This window comes from Podarcis vaucheri (assembly GCF_965113315.1).
Source record: "Podarcis vaucheri genome assembly, chromosome: 3".
Taxonomy (NCBI): Eukaryota; Metazoa; Chordata; class Lepidosauria; order Squamata; family Lacertidae; genus Podarcis; species Podarcis vaucheri.
Genome location: NC_138761.1, coordinates 77,739,147 through 77,763,172, shown reverse-complemented (window position 1 = coordinate 77,763,172; position 24,026 = coordinate 77,739,147). Strand labels below are relative to the sequence as shown.

At 40.9% G+C, this 24,026-nt stretch overlaps 1 protein-coding gene across 1 annotated transcript in view; it reads right to left on the bottom strand.

The window, feature by feature from the left end:
- Nucleotides 1-24,026, bottom strand: part of ASCC3 (activating signal cointegrator 1 complex subunit 3) — a 216,758-nt gene that overhangs the window by 82,063 nt on the left and 110,669 nt on the right. The window contains exons 15-19 of the mRNA XM_082216596.1: nt 16,687-16,878; nt 16,132-16,356; nt 6,324-6,443; nt 3,582-3,746; nt 474-560 (exon numbers count right to left, since the gene is read on the bottom strand). Of these exons, the coding sequence (XP_082072722.1) occupies nt 474-560; nt 3,582-3,746; nt 6,324-6,443; nt 16,132-16,356; nt 16,687-16,878 (789 nt within the window). The remainder of the gene's footprint in view (nt 1-473; nt 561-3,581; nt 3,747-6,323; nt 6,444-16,131; nt 16,357-16,686; nt 16,879-24,026) is intronic.

Sequence of the window (24,026 nt, the reverse complement as noted above, 5' to 3'; positions counted from 1 at the left end):
TCCATTCTTTCTCCCCCCCCCAAGCTCTCTGCACACATTCAAAATCTGCTCTAGACAGTTGGGAAACCCTGCAGAACAAATTCTGGAAGCATGGACAGGGGCTGCAGAGAAGAGAAGAGAAACTGGAAGTTTTGTTGCCCTGGATTTCCAGTTGTGCAAGGGAGGTAGACATCACTGAATGTTGTCCGGGGTTAGAAAATGTACTCTAGTTAGAAAATAAGATTCTGGCCTAAATCATGTATATCCAGCCAGCTGTACTCAAGAAGCCCCTGTTAGTGTGGGCTTTAGCATTCACCACACTGAGAGGTGCAACACTGCATGAGAGACAGAGAGATGCATGGAGCTGTCATTATATAGCAGTAAATGAAGACGTTCCTGTATCCAGTAACACACACACACACACACACACACACACACACACACTTTCCATGTGTACAAAAGAAGCCTTTAAAAAAATGATGATGCGCTCTTACCTTGATCTGTTCAAATTCCTCTGCTTTAGACACTATAGCAAGAATGTCACCTTCTGTTTTATGAGCATCAAACAGTTCATTGAAAGTCTGCAAAAAAAGAGAGAGGTTTGCCTTTGAGAATATTTATCAATAGTGCCAAACTAGACACAAAGTGGTAGAGATGGAGAACTTATTGTCAACATCACCACTCAAAAGAAACCTTTTTTTATTTTGAAAAGCGATGTGGAGTTTTGAACATAGGAAGCATATACTGTATACTAGTTTCACACTGTGCAATTTAAAGCATTGGCTCGAATTTGGTTAAAGGAGCCTGCTATACACAGGACAAGATTCTTCTGAAAAGTCAAGTCATCAAGGTGCCAATGGTGTATCCATTTTTTAAAAAACTGAAAGTTTAAGGTAGTGCATACTAAAATGTGACTGAGTCCAAATATAAGGACATAAATAACTTGATTTTAAATAACCCAAATGGGACTGTATGTTCAAAGGTGCAACATATTTCAATTAAGATCCTCACAGTAAGTCTTTCAAACATGGAGTAACAAATACTAACACTTTTCAGAAGTTAATATCACTTCTGCAAACACATACACAAATGTTCTTCATAGGGTATTGGAGAATTATGTCAGAAACGGAAATGGGAGCTGAAATTGCCACAATTCAAATGTTTGTCCAAGGTCATTAACGAAATCATACAAACAGTATTCACTATATATATTTTTAGACTGCAAATAATATGTAAATAATTGTGATTTTATTTTTTATTTTTTTTTAAAAAAAATTTATTGGGTTTTCACCTTTTTTATAAACACATAAACACACAAAAAGACAAAAGACAAAAAGATATATAATTTCAGAAAATCTTATTTTCCTAACCCTGTTCCCTGACTCCCCCCCCCTCTCTTGCATCCCAATTCCCAAAATTATGTCAGCACTTTGGTATTTCTCATTTTGACCATCTTAATATTACGCCTTTTATAACAAAAAAAGAAAAAAAAGATAGATTTTTTCTAAGTTGGACCCAAGTTCGCTTCCATCGATTTCCCATTTTATCTTAGATAAAGATCATATTTAACTAAACCCCATTGTCTTGAGTGTTTTTAAAAAACCATTCTTCCCTCCCTCCCATCCCCGGTTTTCGTCCCAAAGTGCATGTCCAAAATAACAGTTCTTAGCCTGGGTTCCTCATGTCCGAGGCTTTCAAGTCTCTTTCAGTCCCTCTCCGCCGGTCTTGTTGATAATCCTCTTTGTCGGTCATCAAATCTCGAAAGAGTTCTATCACCATCAACCCATAGTCTCTTCCCATAAGGGTATTTGGAAACAGCTGCTGGTAAACTTCCACGAAACCTGTATCTTCAAAATCAAAGTCAGAGTCACAGTGAAGGCCCCAATTATATTTCTTTATTTTCAGTTCCTGTATTCCATAAATTCCCAGGACCTCCACTTTCATCTTTTGCTTCTTTCGCAGGTTGGTGGTAAATTTACTCCAAAAGTTTCCTTGCCTGTTTCCCACAGATATCAATTTCTGGTCGGTACTTTCCAACTTTACTTTCTCTTTTTCTTGTTTAGACTCTTCCATTTCTTTAGATGTCATTTCCGATGCAGCTGTGGATACTTTCTCATTCAGGTCCTCATTACATTCAACAGAGCTGCTTGTTCCAGAAGGCAAGGTCATAAGTTGTTTATTCATAGCCAGACTCTGTTCTTGTAAGATTCCCACCAAATAAAACGTCCTTTCGATTTCCACTAGTAACTTTCCATCCACAGCCATTGTAATTTCACAGAATTCCCCCTAGAGGGAATCTGGTTACTTGGTATTCTTTTTTCCCCCCCAACAATCCTCTAACTTGTTGTTATTACTTTGTTTCCAACAATTTTAGTTCAATTGTAACTTTTTGGTCCAGAGGGATCTTAAATAAGAATTCTTTCACTCTAAACTGTCCGTTTGGCAGCTTTGACAGCTGTCAAACACTGCACCTCCTGCACAAGCTCCAAAACAGGACGCTCCCGAGCCCGGGAGGGGGGGTTGTTTACAGCAGAAAGAAAGCTTCCAAAACTCCACTCTCCAGCTCAAAATTCTTTTTACCAAATCTTGGAAGTTAATGTCTTTTTAACTCACCCCTCAAAGGGTAGGCTCTCCAGCTTAGTTCTATATCGTTGCTTTGGATCGTCTGCAAAGGAGGGGGTGCGGACTTCCTTTTAGCACACCCCCGGTCGTCTCCAATTCACAGGATAATGTTCTTAAAACCAAATTCCGTCTTACTCACGGGTTGTTCTTTTCAGTCCAAATTTCAAGGAAGGAAGTCAGCGCTCTCCAGTCATGGCTCGCGGCTTTGCTCAACCGAGGTAGCGATCGACTCTCAGTGCCACGCCACCCCCCGTATCCTCTCCGCAGCCTTTAAAAAGGCTCTTCGTGAATCGGGGGGGCGCTTAAGGCACCCGCTGAGTCTTCAGTCCGCAGGCTTCCGCGCCTGCGGTTTTTAAGGGTCCCCGCGTCGCCGGCGCGGCAAAGACCCGTCCTCAGTTGAGCCGATTCCCTCCGGAGCTCGGAGGGAATCCGCCATTTCCAGATCGCGCCAACCCGGAAGTCAATAATTGTGATTTTATGCATTGGTTTCAATGTTTCCTTTCCAGTGAAATGCACTGAAATTAATTACACGATTAATTACATTAGTTCCAGCCATTGTGGATCATGAGACAAATAATCAAGGTTTTAGTGGAAACCATGCTACTTGTGACCAACACATAACAGGATAGAAATCACTGCCTCTTTACAATCCCGAGTTCTGCAACACTCTAATTACTGATATGTCTTCAGAATATACACATTTCCAACATGTTGAATAAAATGGTGTTTTCCACAGTCAATCCTACCTTACTAGTAGTTTTCTCTGAACCCTCCCTTATAGAATAAGAGTATGCAAACAATAATGTTACACCAGATCAAGTCCCCTCACCCCTCCAGAACTTGGATTTAAAAGCACATAAGCAAGCACAGAATTGTAGCTATTTATTTTATTACAAATCTAAGATGAAGATGCTGTTAAACAGATCTTTGTGGCGTTATTTCAAAATATGAGAAAGTATGCAGAGAAATAGCATGGGTACCTCAATTGTATTATATTTAATGTAGTAGTGGCTGGCAATTCTGCCTAGATCTGTAGAAGAAAAAAATCCAGTTCTCTCTTCAAAACGAATCATCCGAGCTTTGTCCAACTTTCGGCCAACTTCAATCACTAGTTGCTCTCTGTGCTTCTCTAAGCCTGGATCCATCTAAAATACAGTCAAGCATTATATATATTTATCTGTCCCCTGTCCTCCAACTTTTACAGTTTCAGATTAATATATGGATATGCAGACATAGTACAATTTTATTGATTTCATTTGACACCGTTCAATTTATCTGGAATATTTAGAACTGAAATGCTTAATAAGTTTGGGATGTGTCGGTATACATAACTTGACAAATAGCCTTATTATGGATAGAAATAACAAAAGGTGACATGTTTAGAAGAATTTATTGTAGCTGTTGTTGTTATACTAAATAATTGCCAAATATATTAATGGTTTGAAGAATATTTGCTTAAGATATGAAATGCAAGGGGAAGAGGAACTAATTTTTGCTTCGCTATTCCTAAAATTGCACTCACAAAATCAAACCTCCTCTAAGATGAAACCCATCCCTTTGAAACAGTGGAGCTGGGACCAATTTGTTCGGGACTCAGAGATGAGCAAAGTTTTAATTCAGTGTAACCACTGGCTGCAGTAGGAAGAAGTTACTACAAACAACAACTGAATGTTAGCATGAAGTTCTAAATCCCTTAACTGTATAAAGAATAAGAAGTCTCTTTTCCCCCCTGTAGTACATATCAAGACAGGCAAAGATTCATTGTACTGAATTCTCCCTTTTTTCCAGTTTGGGCTCCTAAAAGTCCTATTATCTCCCTATGAGAATATTCTGTGTTAAAGAGGGTCATTTCAGAATTCAAATATATTCAAGTATTCAAATATATTCAAGATGAGTAGAGGGAAATGGCTTTTATTTAATGTTATAGGAACAATTTAAGCAAACACCAGGTACTATAGGCAGATTTAAGAAATTTCTTAGAATTTTATACAGCAGCAGCAAAGACAAACACCTGCCTTTTCAGCATTTATAAGCTGTAAGTCTCATTAAAATGTGAAAGTAAAGAAGAAATTATCAGCCATAAGAAGGAGAAAAAGCCTAGCTTTGATCTAAGTGTGGTCAAATGATACCTTGTGTGACAAAAAATTGACAAACTATCCAGTCACTGCTCGTAGCTATGATGTTGCAATTCTCTTCCAAGAAAAATGGGTTTCTTTTTAATTGAAAAAAGATTCTACCAAATAATTATCATCATCACTTTGTCCTACTGAACAAGGAGAAGTTTTCTCAAGCAATGTGGGATGTCACATATATTTTTGTAACCAAGGTAGACAAATTATTATTATTATTCTATGAGTAGCGGCAGGGCTGGATTTAGGTTTGATGAGGCCCTAAGCTACTGAAAGTAATGGAGCCCTTTATATGTCCAGCTGTCCTTTGTCAACAACAAATTGTCACTGTTTTTGTGTTGAATATATGCTGTTTGGTAATTTATGGATCTAATAGGTATCTAAAGCTGTTTGCACATAACAAAATATGCATTTTATCAAAGTAATTGTTGAACTGAAATACAATTTAGAAGAAGTATATTAACAAAAAGGTAAAGCACCTCTGACAGTTAAATCCAGTCGCAGATGACTCTGGGGTTGCGGCGCTCATCTCACTTTACAGGCTGAGGAAGCCGACGTTTGTCAGCAGAGTTTTTCAGGTTATGTGGCCAGCATGACTAAGCTGCTCCTGGTGAAACCAGAGCAGCACATGGAAACGCCGTTTACCTTCCTGCCGGAGTGGTACCTATTTATCTACTTGTACTGGTGTGTTTTCGAACTGCTAGGTTGGCAGGAGCTGGGACCGAACAACGGGAGCTCACCCCGTCACGGGGATTTGAACCACTGACCTTCTGATCGGCAAGCCCAAGAGGCTCAGTGGTTTAGACCACAGCGCCACCCACATTTTTTTATCTTATATTTTGGAAATGTACATCCAGTTTTTCCCCCTTTAAATTTTTTGGGGGCCCCCAAGAGAGTGGGGCCCTAACCTATAGCTTGTTTAGCTTATATGTAAATCCAGCACTGAGTAGCGGTGCTGACCATAAGATTACCTACTGAGTTCAGTCAACAGGCTTGAATACTCAAGGTTTATTCTCTTAACCACTATACCAGCACTCACTCTCAGATTCTGAGTGTTAAACTGAAAGAGCTAGGGGTTATCCAACTGCTGGTGTGGCTGGCAACCACACATCCTGGTAGCTGCAGATGGGTCACATTGAGCCCCTTTCTCATAACAATGAATGTGTGGATGCCAAGGGGCATCAGCGGGTGCTTACCCACGACTGCTCATGAATTCATGAACGCACAAGGGGGTTCACGCGAACATTTTCACACTTAGTTTGCAAAGCTTATATTTAGCACCGAAATACTGAGAGAGCTTGCTGTACGAAACCAGGTCTGAATAGGCCACCTTCACATATGATGTGTGCTCATTTGACTGTATTCTGTGTGTTCTGCCTGAATGTTCAAAACTTTATCTATCAGGATGACTCAGGAAAAATAATTCAAGTTGCTTTCCCTTTTACATTTTGTTCAATGGAGTATTTTCCATGTTTTAAAGCACTTAGAGGAGTTGCTGACGTCAGGAAAAGCAGCAATGGCAAATATTTAATCTCCCATCAGGAAAGGATTATGGAACCAGAAAGCAGGTTAGTTTTTTCATGCATTTTCTACCTGATAAGCCTTGTGACTGATGCCATATACTAATGGGTTTGCTCTCATCCGTACATAAAGGTAAGTGTAACTTATCCACTTTACTGCTTCCTCGACATTTGTCACTGTTCCGAGAGCAATCTGCAAGTAGGAAGAAATAAAATTAAATTTACATGTTAAGAGATGAGATTGATATAAAGGCAACCATAAATTCTATGAGCAGGAAATGAGGAATGTTATAATGAAATATTCCCAAGCTGACAAATTAAGGGGCTTCATTTAAAAAAAAAATAAAAAATAAACCAAGATTTATTTCACTATTTTTTTATTTGAAGTATTTCCATCCTATGGTTTTTTCTTGAAATCAGAGGCCCTGATAGAAAATTTCTCCACAATATCAGTTCTTTCATAGTAGGAGTGTCATATTCTGCCAACAAACTTAGAATGCAGTACACTTGGAAAACCAGATTATGCATTTCAACATTACTGTGATGCTTTATGGAAAATGTTTGCTCAAGTGTCCTGGGCATCAACAGTATATTGAGTTGCATCCAGTTTTTATCCTTCACTCACAGAAGGCTTTTTACTTTCATGGAGAAATTCATGAACAGAAGAGAGAAGGCAATTTCTTCTGATTCTCATTTCCCTCTATGGCCTCCCATCATGCAAATGTGTTAAAGGAAGCTGGAAAACTCACTGGTACAATACGGGAGGTTATAATCTTGCTTTCTGTATATTGGTCTGGGTTTAGAAGTTCTATTCCATAAACAGTAGGAGCTTCAATTCATGGGACCAGAGTTCTACTCACCAAATGATCCCTTTCAAATGAAACTTTGGATCCTACTGCATCCCATCATCATTTTGGGTGTTAACATTTTTGTACAATTCCAAGTGGGGAACAGTCTTCTATTTAGTCATATGTATTTAAGTGGGAATGCATGTCAAGGTTAACAGATACATACACAAACACCGAAGTGATGCCACAGAATTTGTGTACAATTTTCTTTTAAAAAATACATTTAAATTATTTTACAGCTATATCCTCCTTTCTCTTGAACTGCACATCTAGCTAAAGGGGCTGTTTTTAAAAGGGCAATGGCAGAATGGAAATTACCACGATAAGACAATGACCTGTCACCCCATATAGCTAGAATATATTGTAATATGGACTCTGCAAGATGACTCATACAACACAAATGCTGAAATGTGATTGAGATGTATAGATAGGCCCTAAATGCACACAATGTCATCAAACTATATTAAGTGCTATGTAAAAACCAGCACGAAAACTACACCCATTTACTTGGCCAATTCCAAAGCACCAAATTATACGGAATCACTATAAAAAAAAGTTCATAAAATTCCACTTTCATTGATATTCACTTAGAAATTAGCCTCACTGATTTATATGGAAACTAGTTCCAAGCAAGTGAATTTATAATGGCAAACCTTGCATCCCCAACAAAGCACATTTACTTGAAAATAAGTACTACCAACTCATTCCCCAAGGGTCTAACCATCGTAATCCAATTCCCCTCTCCAAAATTATCCTATAAAACATTTCCATTTGTTCTAAGATCCCAAGCTTCTATCTTCTCATAAACAAAGCCTTCTCCCAACCGAGCCCCACAACCTGTGTCAGGATGACATGAAGCTGTTTAAAGTATCTTTAATACAAAATTCTCCAACTGCATTAATAGCACCAGATTTTGTTTGAGCCAAATTGTATCTCTCTGCTATCATGGACATTTAAAGTCAAATAAAGGTTATTTTGATATCTGAATGGGGCCGCATAAAGGTTAAAAATGCAGATCTACACTAAATGAGTGCATCTCCATCCAAACGAGAGGAAAAAAGGTACTAAGCCACAGGCACATCACACAATTTGTTACCTCAACTAATGTACGCATTTGATTTCTGCCCATGATTCAGTGAAGTACTGGCTTGTTCTATTTTGAAAGAGGAGTGAAGGCATTTCATCCTATTACACAACAACATTATTGCTCCTGGAAATGTTAAGTTTTGGACTACTGAAACTATAACACTACTTTCAGAAAAGGTAACAATGTGCTCCTTCTCAACATGTTCTCCCCCTGGCCTGCTATGATAGTGATATTGGCCTTGCAAAAAATTTACCCCTCTGAACCAAAATGCTGCTTTTAAAAATAGATAGCAAACAGGCAAATATGCAAAATAGCCCTAAAAAAATCCTCACTGTGGAGTTGCACTCGTTAAACATCAACAGGGCTACTACAGAACGAATGGATTAAAGGCTGCAGCCATGAAGATGTTAAACTCTTTAATGTTATTATTATAGCCCTTATTGAACACAGATGGTGCTGCAGAACATAAACTACTTTTGAAGATTTGCTGCCACCTTGTGTCCACTTCAGTGCCCTGACGTCTTTTCTTTTTATAGAGAAAAAGGAAAGCTGAGCTGAAACCATCTATTTTGTGTCACTGATGCTTTTTAAACACCTCCCATTTCAAGGGGGCACAGAAAAATATAGTGAAAGTATCATCTATCTTTTTTGTTCAGGTCATGTGCAAAGGCCCCAGGGAACTGTGGACACACAGACCTTGGAAGCCCCAGAACCCCCAGGATACAAGGGAGAAGAAAACCATTATTCTTGCATGATCACACCTGGGGCAGGTTCCAGACATGAGCTGCCACTTAGGCAAAATCTCTTTGCATACTGTACTCTCCAATCTATTTCCTCAGCAGGCACATTCTGACCTCTGCCATCAGTCAGGAATCCATGCGCCACGGGGGGGGGGGCAGAGGAGGGCCGGCTGCACCCCCACTTCTCAGGAAGAACATAATGGCAAGGGGGACACAAATCTGCCCCTTTCCATTGGCCAAGGAATGGACAATTACAGGAGTTTGCTTCCCGACACCTTGCCAAAAGAACACTCTGCTCCAATGTCCAATTGCCCTCGAGCTGTAGAAGGGCAAGAGAACAAGGACCACCAACTGGTACCCAAGGAAGACCACCAGAAAGGAAACTGGATTTAAATGGCTGTAGTTCACCATATACTCTAGGCGTTTGGCCTTTGGCCAAAAAGGCTCAAGAGTGGTTTACAACAATCTGTTCCGACTTTGTTTTGGCCTTGAAGAAGAACCGATCTCAACCTTTCCTCTCCACATTCTGCCCCTTATGTGTCTTGTTCTCTTTGTTTGTAAGCCTGGGCCTGTTCCTGTTCCTTTCCTCTTTTTGAAAACTCATGAGAACGGCTTTGGGACAGAACAATTGTCTGAAGTGGCATAAAAATATAGTAAATAGATAGATGGATATGTAGAAAAGAGGGGCTCTCCCTAGACTCCAGTTCCAAGTATGAAAGCTGCCATAGGCATTGCCATACAAGTACAGCTTCCCCTCTCCCCAAATCTTGGAAGATATCTCTGAGCTGTGCCCTAAGGCAGAACCTTTAAAAAAATCCTTTCGGAGGTGTTGGTATACAGGACTTGGACACAGAGAGAAACACTTCATTTTGCGCATGTGTTTGGTAGCTTGGCAAACATGCAAATTTTGACACTCAACATCGCCACCCCACCCACAAGAAAATGAGTTCTAAGACAGGGCTTGGAAATGCTTTTGATTTCTGTGAATGATTCATAACTACATAACAAAGAACATTTTATCATAACAGTTTAGTTGGTTTATTTTCTCCAGAAACTTGTCTCCTAAAAAAAAAAAAGCAAAAAAGCATTGTATTGCCTGCTTGATAAGGAAAACCTAAAGTAGCAGGTAGAATTCTGCATTGTTTTTTCTCTTTGCAAAGCTGAATTGATTTTGTTTGTAGGTAGGCAGGCAAAGAAGTAACTGTTCACTGTTATTTACAAGAAAAGAAGGCAGGTGCATAGCTCTGTTTGAACCAACATATGCCAGAGTAGATAACAAAACAACTGCTATGTCCAACTGCCATTAAAAACTGTACACATAGATTAGCTCATTTTCAGAAACATAGACTATAATCAGTTAAAATCACTAGGAATGCTATTCCTAGAGAAAATAATTATTCATTTATTACGTTTATAATTCTATTATTTAAAAAAATGATCCGAGAGATTGTAATGTGGATTAGTTTTGTTTCCATGCCCTTTTCCCTCTCAAACCAACCATACTTGTGCAGATCATCAGTAAATGTACATCATTACAAATGACCTTGTCCAAGATAAGCGTAGAGGACACTGTAATGAAAGGAAGATCTACACAGAAAGATGTAAAACACTTTAATGAACTATATCCCCTGCACAAAAGTTACTGGGTAGCTGAAGTATTGAACACTTTAATTAAATCAAAATTTGCAAGGGGGGAAATCTGGTGTGTGCAGAAGATAGAACATTTGCCTTTGAACTGGCACAGCATGAATTCTTTTCTCAAGTGCTTCAACAGCATAGTCATGCCAGATTGCTTGTTTTGGAACTGCTACTATATTCTGAATGGCCATCTATTTGCCACAACACCCACCCCACACCCCCAACAGCTCAATATTTTATGTCCTGCCTGAGCAACCTTCAATTTACTTGTTATTTTTAAAGCAACATTTCTGAACTTATTTGCCATACTGAACAGTGGGAGACATGCTTCATAGTACAGTGGTACCTTGGGTTAAGTACTTAATTCGTCCCGGAGGTCTGTTCTTAACCTGAAACTGTTCTTAACCTGAAGCACCACTTTAGCTAATGGGGCCTCCTGCTGCCGCACTGCTGGAGCACAATTTCTGTTCTCATCCTGAAGCAAAGTTCTTAACCTGAAGCACTATTTCTGGGTTAGGGGAGTCTGTAACCTGAAGCGTATGTAACCCGAGGTACCACTGTATTTTAAGTCCTTAACAAAAGCACTATTTCAGATACTTCCAGAGGCCTGTTCCTCTCCCCTTTTCTCTCTCTCTCTATATTACCCCATCATGTCATAGACCATGCTACATACATCTTGGCATCAATCCTGAGCGCTGTGCATACTGATACTTCCCCTCACTTTTCAGAATATGTTTAAGGATGCCTGGTGTTGCACTACTGTACCGCAGCAGGCTATTTATATGAAGCCAAGGCAAGGTTCTCTCATATCCCACCTTGGAATACCCTCCCCACCCATCGCCTCCCTAGTCACACACCCTCTCTCTGGGTCATGCCCCTCATCAGCCCTGTCCTTGAACTCTGATGATGCCTTTTGCTTGTCTGCATAAAGGTCAGAGACTTGTATGTGAGCATGCATACAAACTAGCCTACTTATAAAATGTACACTCTGACACTGGCATGTGCCCCCACAAGGTTGCCTAGCAGGGAATGTGCCCCTCAGGCTGCAAAAGGTTCCCCACCTCTCTCCCTAAGAGCACCCAGTAGCTCACAATCCGCCAGATTCCCTTGCAGAGCTTAGGTGCCCAGGCCAAAGACTGAGAGGCTTCTCTAAAGTGAGGTGCTGGGGGCGTGTTTTTCGGTTTGAGTTCAATCATGTGCCGCTTCTTTTGAACATTTGAAGACTCACTTTTCCAAGCTAAGTATTGGAAATATACGAGCATCTCAAACAGAGAAGAGCAACTTTTGCTTGGTCTTTTAATAACATGTATCATTAGTATAATCCGTAACACCTATAAACAGCTTACTCTAGTAAAGAATCTTATTTTTGAGTGTTGTTGCTTATGGAGTCAAAATGGCACCACACACACACACACACACACAGTGCCAGAAGGCTTTGGGGAATTCCAAGGTATGCAGAACTAAAAAACATATTTAGAAAAAATCCACTATGGGAAACCACCTGTTAAGAACTGAGCATGCTTAGGAGCCATGGAAGGCTGACTGACTATTCCAGGGAGGGGTTATAAAACCGAGCGGGAGGGAAGACAGAATGAAGTATTGTGGAGGAGGGTATGGCTGTCTGTCTGGCTGGAGTAAACAAACAGGAGTACTCCAGAAGGGTTGACATTTTGTTGCAGATTCTCATTGTTCTATTTCTAGTTTTCAGGCTGTGCATGCCGTTGCTTATGCAGTCAAAATCCCTAATGTGAGCCACCAGCCATGATGTAAAAGAGAGACGTTACCCAGAGATACCAACAATCTTAAATCCATCTTGATTTCTGATTAAATTTCTAAATCACCACAACAATTTACAGCAATTTTATCTAACTCATTTTTCCTGTTTTGTTTTGTGTTTTTTTAAAACAGTGCATAGGGGATGGGCACTCTCTGTGTTAAAAAGCTATTCTTACCACTCAAAAGAAAACAAACCATTTCTGCTGGGGCGTACCTGCTTATTTTGTGAACAAAGGTTTCACAAAACGATCTTTTGGGTCTCTCTATAAGAAGCAGGCTACCTGATGATGAGTGATGTCTTCCACCTGAGGTTGACCACAAATACAATGCCTATCTGTGTGTGGGACCTTCCTGTAGCAGCCATCTAAGACTGCAGCGGGCTTAACTCGGAAACGCAGTTCAGTAAAGGCATTTCTTATGGAAACTGGTGAGAGTTTGGTCAGATAACTATCTCTAAAATATTCTGTTATCAAAAGTAGATACAAAGGGAAAATCTGGTGTTTCCATTTAGTTGGAGGTCCCTTCTGGATTCTATCCAGAAGACCCAACACCTTAGAACATTCCACATTACAACACTGTGTTGCATGTCCGACTTGCCCATCTTAAAGCCTTTCCTTGTTTTAACCCTAAATTGGCCTTTAACAACCAAGTGTCTTCCTACTGGGACTGAGAATAAAGCAGCAGTTTTAATTATGAGCCACGGAAGCATGGCCTTAAACCCAGCTTAGTGCAAGTGGAAGGCAGTTACACACTTACACACACCCACAGGATTTCTGATGTCCACTGACATATACCATTGTTCCAACTGTGGCAACCCCCACAGCCACATTAAATACCATTCTGGAGGCTTCCCAGTAGCTTTTGGGGAAGTGCAGGGTATTCCAACAGGAAGAGAATGGATGCAACATCTCTTTGTGTAATTTCAACAGAATTGAACATAGAGAAGCAGGTGGTACTAATTGCTCTCTGCGTTACTTTTGCTTTTTCAAGCACCGTTAAACAGAAAAGCTGGTAACTTTATTAGGATTTCTCCTGATGACTCCAAAGCCTTTTCCCTCTGATTATAGCAAAAGCTAGTTAAGCAAGAATGGAAGATATTTATAAGATCATCTGAACTGAAAGAGATAAATGACTGAGTTACAATCAAGAGAAACGAAAGACTTTTGTAATTGGCCTGACTTACAATTGATTTTCTGTAATCAAGCAAGTACCGATCTTTCCTGGCTTGTCATGTCAGCAGGAAAAGTCATGTCCAGTGTTCCAGAGTACATAAAAAATGATGGTTTCATGGCCCTGTCAGTGCTTCACACTTTTGCTTTTCAGCATTTTCAGTTACACCAGCTGAGATGCATTGCTATTTTCACTAACATAAGTTTATTAGAAATCATTAACACACTTCAACATTGACTCTCAGTTGTCGGAAACTGGCACAGTTCCTGACCATTGAAGATTAATTTTATGCTTACTGTGCACTAGATCTTTTAAAGCATAATTAAACTTTTACGAAAACGAAATTGCATTTTGGGGTGGCCAAAGAAAAATGAGTGTTCTAACTTTCTTTCTGCCTTTTTTCTGATATGGAAGCTAGGTTGCCTCCTGTGGTCAATGTTCAAAGCGGTACGAGGCAGTACATGCATGCCCATTGTCAAAATAGAGAGCAAAACAAAGGTCAGGACCAGCAGAGCAGTCCTTCACTTGCTTGTCTCTATTGTTGCCTAAAGAATATGGCATTTTACTGGAAGATTGGGGGGGGGGGGATAGGAGAGTGACTACATCTGGGGACCAGGCAAAACATTTGTCTTCTCCCAGGCCTTTGGCTAATTAAAAAATCTATGGCATTTAAACCATGTGTCAGGTGGCGGCGGTGATTGCTTTTGATTGCATTTTGTGTTTTTGTATTTTTGTATTGTAAACCACACTGTGATCCTCAGATGAAGGGTGGTATAGAAATCTAATAAATAATAACACATCTCAGAGGACAATTGGTGTATCTATCATACAAGGTAATACCAGCTTGCTAAATTTTTCAAAGAGATGTAAACATAATAAATGCCCTGTTGGTTCAGGTCAAAGGTCTATCTACTTCAGCACTCATTTTGTGGCCAACAGATGACCCTGGAAGGTCCACAAGCAGGGCATGAGGACAATAACCATCTCCTTCTGTTGCTCCCCTGAGATGGGTATTACCGTATTTTTCGTCCCATAGAATGCTCCGTCCCATAGGACGCACCTAGTTTTTTGGGGGGAAATAAAGGAAATTTCCCCCCCTTTATTTCCCCCCAAAACCAGGTCGGGGAAACCGAAACAGGTTGAGGAACAGCGGGATGGCGGCGCTGTGCCTCCCTGCTGTCCCCCAAGCTTGTGGGGCTGGCCGATGTTTGCCCGGCGCGTGGGGCGCTCTGCGCCTCGCGCACCGGGTGGGAGGCTGCTATCCGCAGCGTGGGGAGCCCTGCGGGGAACTCCTGCAGGGCTCCCCACGCTGCGGATGTCTGCCCGCGCCGGGCGGCAGGCTGCTAGACAGCCCTGTGGGACCTCCCGCAGGGTTGCCTAGGATGCGGATGCGTTCCCGAAGCGCCGAGCGCTCTGCTTTCAGCGTGCCCGGCGCTCCGGGAAGCAGGCTGCTATCCGCAGCCTAGACAGCCCTGCGGAACCTCCCGCAGGGCTGCCTAGGCTGCGGATGTCTTCCTGAAGCCTGGAGAGCAAGAGGGGTCAGTGCGCACAGACCCCTCTCGCTCTCCAAGCTTCAGCGAAAGCCTGCATTCGCCCCATAAGACGCACCCAGATTTCCCCTTCATTTTTGGAGGGGGAAAAGTGCGTCCTATAGGGCGAAAAATACGGTAAGTCCTGCTGATTCTGATCCTGGAGGTATTATATAATAATCATGACTAGCAGACACTGATGGCCTTTATCCTTTTCTTTTTTAAAAAAGGCATTTGTTCTCACCCACAATTGTTTCAGATCTGAATCAACAGCACTGTGATGGGTACCTGTGTGAATCTGCACACTATGCCAACATAATCCCAACAAATTAAAAGACTGCTACTACAGCTTCTAATATTAACTACTTCTTCTTGACCCAAGAAACACCACTCGCAGCATTCTCATAGTCTAGGAGACTATGGGAAGGAAGCCCTCTGCAGTAGCCCAAGAAGCATAGAAGTCCACACTTGTGCTGATCCTCCGTCTTCTGGCTCTTATAACCTGACAGAAAGGCATGTGTCAGAATCCTAAAAAGAGCACAGTTTAATGTGGAGCTTGGAAAATGAATCGGCCTATCCCTTAGTCCTTCCTCACGACCCATCAAACTTCACACAACTCACTTTTTTTGTTTTTACATTTGCATGTGCAGACTGAAATCCACTTGAGAAAGTTTTATACTGTACAAGGAAAATAATCAGGAAAAGTATAATCCCTTCTGGTAATATGTAATTATCTCCTTTTTGGGCCAACCTCTTAGACACAACATGTTGCAGTAAGAAGAGCCATTAAATCTTCTGATGTGTTGAGCAGCTTTTAAAAGTGCTTGAGAGCTGTTAAACCAGACTTGGTCTTGTTCATAAAAATGGCTAACCACATTAAAAAAAAAATCAGTATTCTTGATTTAGACTCTACACAGCACTGCTACATTTGCAAAATATGTTACCCAGTGTTACTACGCAAACCCCGGAAACTATTTAGTGAAGCTGTATAATTTAGGAATATAAACAGTACTGAATTTTCTCACATTTTATTCATATTGGTTTCAAAAGGGTCGTATGTATTAGCTACGCTGAATCGCTTAAGAAAACGTACCTCTGCATTCAAGTTGTCTGCCAGACTTTCAAGAAACTGGCTCTCAATGGGATTCTGCTGAGTAAGCAGGGTCAGGTAATGGCTGAGTTTGTCATGTGTTGTAATAATGACGCCTTCTCCAAATTTGTCAAACTGAGGCCGTCCAGCTCGACCAAATATCTGCATGACATCTAAAATTCCAAGGTCAACAAAGGAGCCTCTTTTTGCAGCATAGATCTGTGTTCCCTGGTTGACGAAAAGTTAATAAAAATTAACATAAACACACATGAGTCTAATCCAGATGAGCTGAAGACCAAAATTAGGCAAATACAGAAGGATTTCAGGAATGTACTTAAACTAATCCTTCCATAATCTGTGATATATTTAAATCTTTACTATCCAACTAGATTCCCAAAGGGGAGAGACAGCTTTTTCAAGCAACCCCCCCTCCAACATTACTAGATAATTAGCAGCATACCTTACCCCCACAAACCTACCCTTCCTTTTGCAAACAATGGTAAATATGACACTTTATAGATTTTTAATGGATGATATGGAGAGAGGATATGCTCTTACCTTAATAATGACAGCATGAGCAGGAAGATTGACACCCCAAGCTAATGTAGCTGTACAAACCAAGACTTTTATATATCCACGAGAAAACAAGTTTTCCACCAAACTTCTGTCTTGCCGCAGCATTCCTGCATGATGAATACTGAATCCATCAGGAAACATTTCACGCATTTGCTTGTTTCTGGATCTTTGAACCTTTTCATGGACAAGTGAAAAAATATTTACATTAAAATACAATAATCCTGGCAATCCATGCAAAATTGCTTTCAACAACATAACCACAGATAGGATGCAAATAAACTGCTCTTCTAACCACATTAGTGGTTTGTTATTGCTGTTACTGGAAATGGATATCTTTCATACTGTTAGTTCTGTATCCCTAAACAGTAAGGTAAAAGGTAAAGGGCCCCTGGATGGTTAAGTCCAGTCAAAGGTGACCATGGGGTTGTGGTGCTCATCCTCGCTTTCAGGCCGAGGGAGCCGGCGTTTCTCCACAGACAGCTTTCCAGGTCATGTGGCCAACATGACTAAACCACTTCTGGTGCAACAGAACACCATGACAGAAGCCAGAGTGCACGGAAATGCTGTTTTCCTTCCTGCCACAGTGGTACCTATTGATCTACTTGCACTGGTGCACTTTTGAACTGCTAGATTGGCAGAAGCTGGGACAGAGCAAAGGGAGTTCACCCCATCATGTGGATTTGAACCACTGACCTTCTGACTGGCCAGCCCAAGAGGCTCAGTGGTTTAGACCAGAGCGCCACCCGCATCCCATTCCCTAAACAGTACAGGCCATGAAGGCCAAATGGTGTAAGAGACAGTAAAGCACTGTTTAAGCCAAGTCACAGGGCAACTGGATGTTTTCTACTGCAGACCCACCACAAAGAATTCCACCCTCGCAGTCCAAATACACATTTTGAGACTCACTTAATTTACTTCTTAATATTTGTATGATGCTAGCGCTGCTGGAGTGGCTCATTTTAGGTCAGACTTGTTATATATCTTCATTCCTAGTAAGCTAGGAAAGTTGGATGTCATCCATAAATAATAAAGTCAAACTCAGAGCCGATTTACTGAAATCAGTGGATTTGATTTCAACGGGTCTACTCTGACAAACATTGGCTATCACCCTGTGACTTTAATTTTAATCCTGTAAACCATGTTGTGTGTCCACAGACAAAATAATAAACCAAACCAAGTTAATGGAAGTAACTCTTACAATATCATTCTGATTCAGAGGCCTGACTTATGTCTCAGACAGCAAAATCCTGCGCAAATTAAAGGTTTTACAAAGAATATTGGGATTTCATAACATCCTTGTGGAAATGAGCTCATATTTGTGGGCCAGAAACTGAGAATTCGCAATTCTTCTACAGAATTGCCAGTGTATGCTCAAAGGGGCATTCTCGGGTCTTCCTTGAGCAGCACAAGTAAAATACGCAGTGTAGAGAGGCAGTTAATAGGTTTCTAAATATGCACATCTGCATATTTCAGTTGATGCATGTTTTGGAACAGAGGAACGGACATGCAGATAGCATCCCAAAACAAAATTGTATTATTTGCCTTCCAAAAGATTGGGTTCTCTTCAGATACTGAATAAATTTCAGTTACCAAATGATGTAGTTCATCTTCAAGAATGCTTCATGGTTAACTTCTGAAGAACTGATATATTACTAGGACACAAAACTCCTTCCTTTCCTGAGGTTGTGGGCAGTAAGAGGAAGCCCATTTTCCAGAACAAACATTTCATGTCTCCAGATTTCAAAGGCACATTAGAAAGGGATTTCTGCTGAAGACCTTAACATAGCCAACCAAACATTACGTTCAATTTACAGCCTGGGCTCAATTCCTCACTTCCTTTTCAGTAGCTTGTAAAGTCTGGATGCAGGACTACAAATTACATTTGAAGGCAAAGAAGAAGAAATTGAGATTTCAAGGGTGCTCTCTCAGGATTTCCATTAAAAAACATAAAACTGGAAAGACTGCTAAAGTGGACTTTGCTTCAGTGGTAACAAAGATAAAAACATGCTCCAAATTGTTCCGCTTCCTAAATGCACACAATCTAACCAACAAAACGCATTCTGAAAAGACCTCCGAGTACACGGAGGAATATAAATTCAATCATTCAATCAATAAAATAAATTCAATGGTTGGTAACCAAGTTCCAACCTACATATTTCAGAGTTCTTTCAAAGGAAACTGATCCTCCAGCAGTTTGAACAATGCCTATTTAGCAACCTTGATTTAATGTTGTCCACAGTGCAATAATCTCACTGGACTTTCACTATTATTGTGTATAACCTTTAGGATTAAATCACAATTAAAGACATTTCTGATTATGTTTGTTCAACCTTATGAAAACCAGGAGATTATACAAAATTACTATAATAAAAATCTGTCACAAAGTTCTGACACTAAAGCTCACCTTCTGATGAAGTCTACCAACATGCACATCCTAAGCTGCCAACTTAAGTATCTCCTCAGGCCATAGAAATTTCAGGCAGTGAAAAGAAAAAAGGGCATGGTTGGTGTAAGAAACAGAAAAGAAGATAATGATATGGGGTTCCTCACCTTTCCTGTCTGTCCTGTCTCCTGCAGGTGCTTTCTTGCTCCTCGACATCAGCTCCCAAGAAGGACAATTGTGACATTCTAGGCAATGGCAGATCACATTGCACCATTTCCAAGGAATAGTCCCTTCCAACTCTACAATTCTATGATTCTATGAGCTAGTGTAGCAGGAGTTGTTCATTGTTTCACAGTCCAAAAACAAATGACCCAAGATGGCTCATATGATGGTAGTCTACTCCCCCCTAGTTGTTTTTCTTTAATGTTCTCATACAATCTTGCATGCAGAGAACAAAACAATGTCATAATGATGTATCTTCTCTCAAGCAGTAGCCAAGAGAGATCAATTTTACTATTGACACTTTCCCTCAAAATACCTTGCAAAGGAAAATGTGCAATCCTAGAGTGCTGTAGAGATGGTGCGTCACAGGGAAAACAGAACTCGTATATCAAAGGCAGCAACAATAACCATCTTAATGCAGAATACAATGAATATGCATACTCTACTTAGGGGTATCTAAATAATAAATACACTTTAAGCTGATGTACTTTGGATTAAGCTGTTTTTCTTAATTTACTTGAGTAGGATTAAACATATTTATCAGGTTATATCCATGCTGCCATTGCATTAGTAGAAGAGACTTTCACTCATGCAATGGGACTTTCTCTTCCTCATTTCGCCCTGTGCACTCTCAAAAATTTGTTCCAGTGGGTTGAGGGAATATCCACAGCAGATTCTTGGGGTGAATGGGGGCAGGGCTTTGGGGGGGGGGAGGAGAAGTTGGGTAAGCCCTGCTTTGTGAACTGAAGTCTGTTCTGTTTACACAACAGCAGCATTAGATACAACCCATTGGGTGGGAGTTAGCCAATGAGTCCTGTCAGCAGACACCCTGCCCAGGGACAGCCGCTTGCACAATGTGGCTTTCCCCCTGTGCGCTCACAGTGGGGCAGCCAGGAGAACCCTCAGAGCAGAGGAAGACATGCCAAAATGCTTGCCCTGATGGAACAACCACTTTAGTGAGATGTTGAATTCCTCCCATTATGTTATTTATTGTGGGTTATATTCAGATTAGTGGAAGGAGACCCTGAAGCATCTGCAGGAAGGAGGAGGGGAAGCGATTCCTCATTCTCCCTGAATCTCACAAACATCTGCTCAGAAGTTAGGGCGAACCCACAAAATTCCCCGCTTCTCATAGAATCATAGAATTGTAGAGCTGGAAGGGGCACTAAGGGTCATCTAGTTCAACCCCCTGCAAAGCAAGAATCTCAACTAAAGCACCTGCTTAAAAACCTCCAAGGAAGGACGAGTCCACTACCTCCTGAGGGAGTCTGTTCCACTGTTGAACAGCTCTTACTATCAAAAGTTCATCCTGATGTTTATTCGGAATCTCCTTTCTTGTAACTCGAATCCATTGGTTGGTTCCTAGCCTCTGGAGCAGGAGAAAACAAGCTCGCTCCATCCTCCATATGACTGCCCTTTAGATATTTGAAGACGGCTATCATATCTCCTCTCCTCCTCTTCTGCTAGATCTCAAACCATTTTGTAGAGAGAACTGCAAGGATGAATCTTATTCTATATTTATAACCAGTATTTCCTATGGTGACTTACCTTACAGGGCAGCTACGAGGGAAAAATGAGGTGGAGTAATGTATCTCAGTTCATATAAAGTAGTTACAAAATAAGTTATAAATACGTCCTTCATAATATGCAACCAGCTGCCAATATACATGACTATAGTTAGATATCTAGTCATACTAGTAATCCAGCCTGAACAACTCTGTCATCCTATATGCAGATGCCATACCCATAGCAATATTAAAAGGTAATGGTAAAGGGACCCCTGACCATTAGGTCCAATCGTGACTGACTCTGGGGATGCGGCACTCATCTCGCTTTATTGGCCGAGGGAGCCGGCGTACAGCTTCCGGGTCATGTGGCCACCATGACTAAGCCGCTTCTGGCAAACCATAGCAGCGCACGGAAACGCCATTTACCTTCCCACTGGAAGGTGACGTGCTTTCAAACTGCTAGGTTGGCAGGAGCAGGGACCGAGCAATGGGAGCTCACCCTGTCACGGGGATTCGAACCACTGACCTTCTGATCGGCAAGTCCTAGGCTCTGTGGTTTAACCCACAGTGCCACCTGTGTTCTAATAGCAATATTAGGTGGGTTCAAAAATATGTAGTTATCTGCTTTTGAGGTGGCTATATCTTTCAAGAAAGTACATTTAAAACATTGACATCAGGAGACAGAGGCCAGCATCGTCCAGTGGATGGAACATTAGGGTTGGATCACTGATGGCAAGGTTCACAAGGCAGCCTCTGCCAGACTCAGATGTTCAGATATTACAGAGAAAAGTGACGAAAGGGGGGGGGGGAGCTACTTGCGCTTTTGCTTTCCCAATTTTTACTGCACTTTGCAAAGCAAGATGTAAATGTCTCAGCTATAACTGAGATCTTACTAAGAAGGAGAGAGCGCAAGTCCCTGTGCTTCAGTTTTCTGTGCTTTCCCTCTTTTTCATTCAGCCTAAGATTTGTGGTCAAGAAACTGGAAATGAGTTAAAATAGCTTACTCACAAGGCTGCTGTGCAGGGAAATGAGATTATAAACATCCCTTGCTAATTGAAACATTCTATGTAGAATGATAAACACAAACTGACCCCAAATAAATGGACTTCCAGGCAGGCTTACACAAGAAGTGGACAGGTGATTCTTACAGGACTATCCTACTCAGGTATACTCTGAAGTCCCACTGTGCTCACTTGGGCTCACTGCCCAGTAAGTGTATTTAGAATTGCAGTCTTGGCGTACTACATTTTGATCTACTTTCCTGTAGAACAGAAGGAGTGCTACATCCAGCCAGGTGCTTGTTAAATTCTTGCAAATATACAGCCAATTTAGGCACCTGACATTGTTGAAGCATAGAACTGGCACCAAAGAGACATTCATTAGTCCTCAGTGGTGCTGTTTTGCAAGTTTCAGAGACAAACAGGTAATATACATAATCATTCAGTTGTTTTATACCATCAAGGCATATTTAACAGGGAAGTGTAAAAAGCAACTACACTACCTACAGGAAGGCATTATGTTATTTGGAACATCTGTTATCATTTATCACCATTGAGCATGTTTGAACACAATGGCCCAGGTTGGACGATCCTGGCTTAGTAACCAGAGATTCATAAGTGTTTTCCTCACACAAGCTGCTTTGTGTGAGCTGTGATTAAACCAGGAAGTCTTTAACCATAGTTTCCCATTTTGTCTGAACCAGCTTCAGTCTTTAAACCAACTTCAATGGTTAAGGTCCTGTCTTGTTCTGATGCTGGTGAGGATAGTTTCCCTGTTCAAGCAACTTATGGTTAATTAGAGACTTCTTGGTTTGATGACCGCATAGGGAGGAATCAAGGGGCTGTGTGTGTGAGAAAGACTTCTGCAAATCTTCACTTAAGAAACCAATATATGATCATCTAAACACAGCCAATAACTGCAGAAAGTATTGACCTTGTTAAAATAATTCCATTTCTCACATTCCCCCTCTCACCAGCTTAAAGTAAGAATAGAGGAAAGGTTACTTTCAAAGTGTTGAGTGTAGAAAGTATATTGAAAAACATAATCAGAGTATAAACAAAGATACTAATACTTTAAAAAAAAAGATATTAAAAGACAGCAGTAAACCAGATTATATACTAAAAACACAATCAAATAAAAATGTGCAACAACAAAAAATTCCACAAGGTGGCTCTCAATACTATATGTGTGTGCAAATATATATATAATCTCATACATTTTAGTGTTACATTAAAATGTTTCTGTTCTGAAGATAATTTTCAGTTTAAAACTGATTCAAAACTAAAATGCTGGTTTAAGGCATGTGACGTAGAAGTACATTTTTTAAAACATAGTCTTCCTCTCCCCCCCCCCTTTGCTTGGTGTGAACAGCTAACTCAAGGTTCACATAACAGATAAGTGGTTAGAAAATAAAAACATAGCAAACCTTTGTAAAGTTGCAGGTGGTACTTTATTTATAGATGGCTTCTTTTCAATCATCACACCAGCTCAACAACTTTGCTAAAAAACCAACTTTTGTGTTGGGATATTCACTTTTTGAAATATGGCAACAGGAGACTAGGGAGACTAGGGTTGGGAATCAATGGATGAGTCCTGTCAGTGGAAGATCTGTGCAAGGACTTGTGGTTGTACAATAGGAGTTCTCTTCTTTCCTCCCCCCCCCTATGCCCCTGAAATTGGCTTTGGTGTGGGGTCAAGAGAACTCCTGGAACAGCATGTAGGTGGAAGAGAGGGAAGCCAAAATGCCTTCACACAATGCTGACTTCCTCCCCAGGGTTCAAATCCCTACAAATGAAGCTCACTCAGTGACCTTGGGCCAGTCATCGTCTCTCAGCCTAGCTAACTCACAGGGTTGTTATATGAAGATAAAACAAACAGGGGAGAACAGTGTAGAAAACATTGAGCTCCTTGTTCCATGCCCCTCATCCCTAGTCACTAAAATTTACTAAATTTACTAAAATGCAACTTGAAAGACTATACAACAGTTGCCTGTGGTTTAGCATTATGTCCTAGGAATCTCTAGCCAAGAAATGTGTTTGTCTTTTAGTTACATCTTAGACACTTACAGCAACTCCCATGGTGCCCCGGATAAACACTTGCACATGCTTCTAGCCTCTAGGCATCTGTCCCAAAGTCTGTGCCCTGGGGAGCAGTTGCAGTAACAGTGGGCCCTTGCCCCTCCACCAGCTTATGTACCCTCATCTGATGGG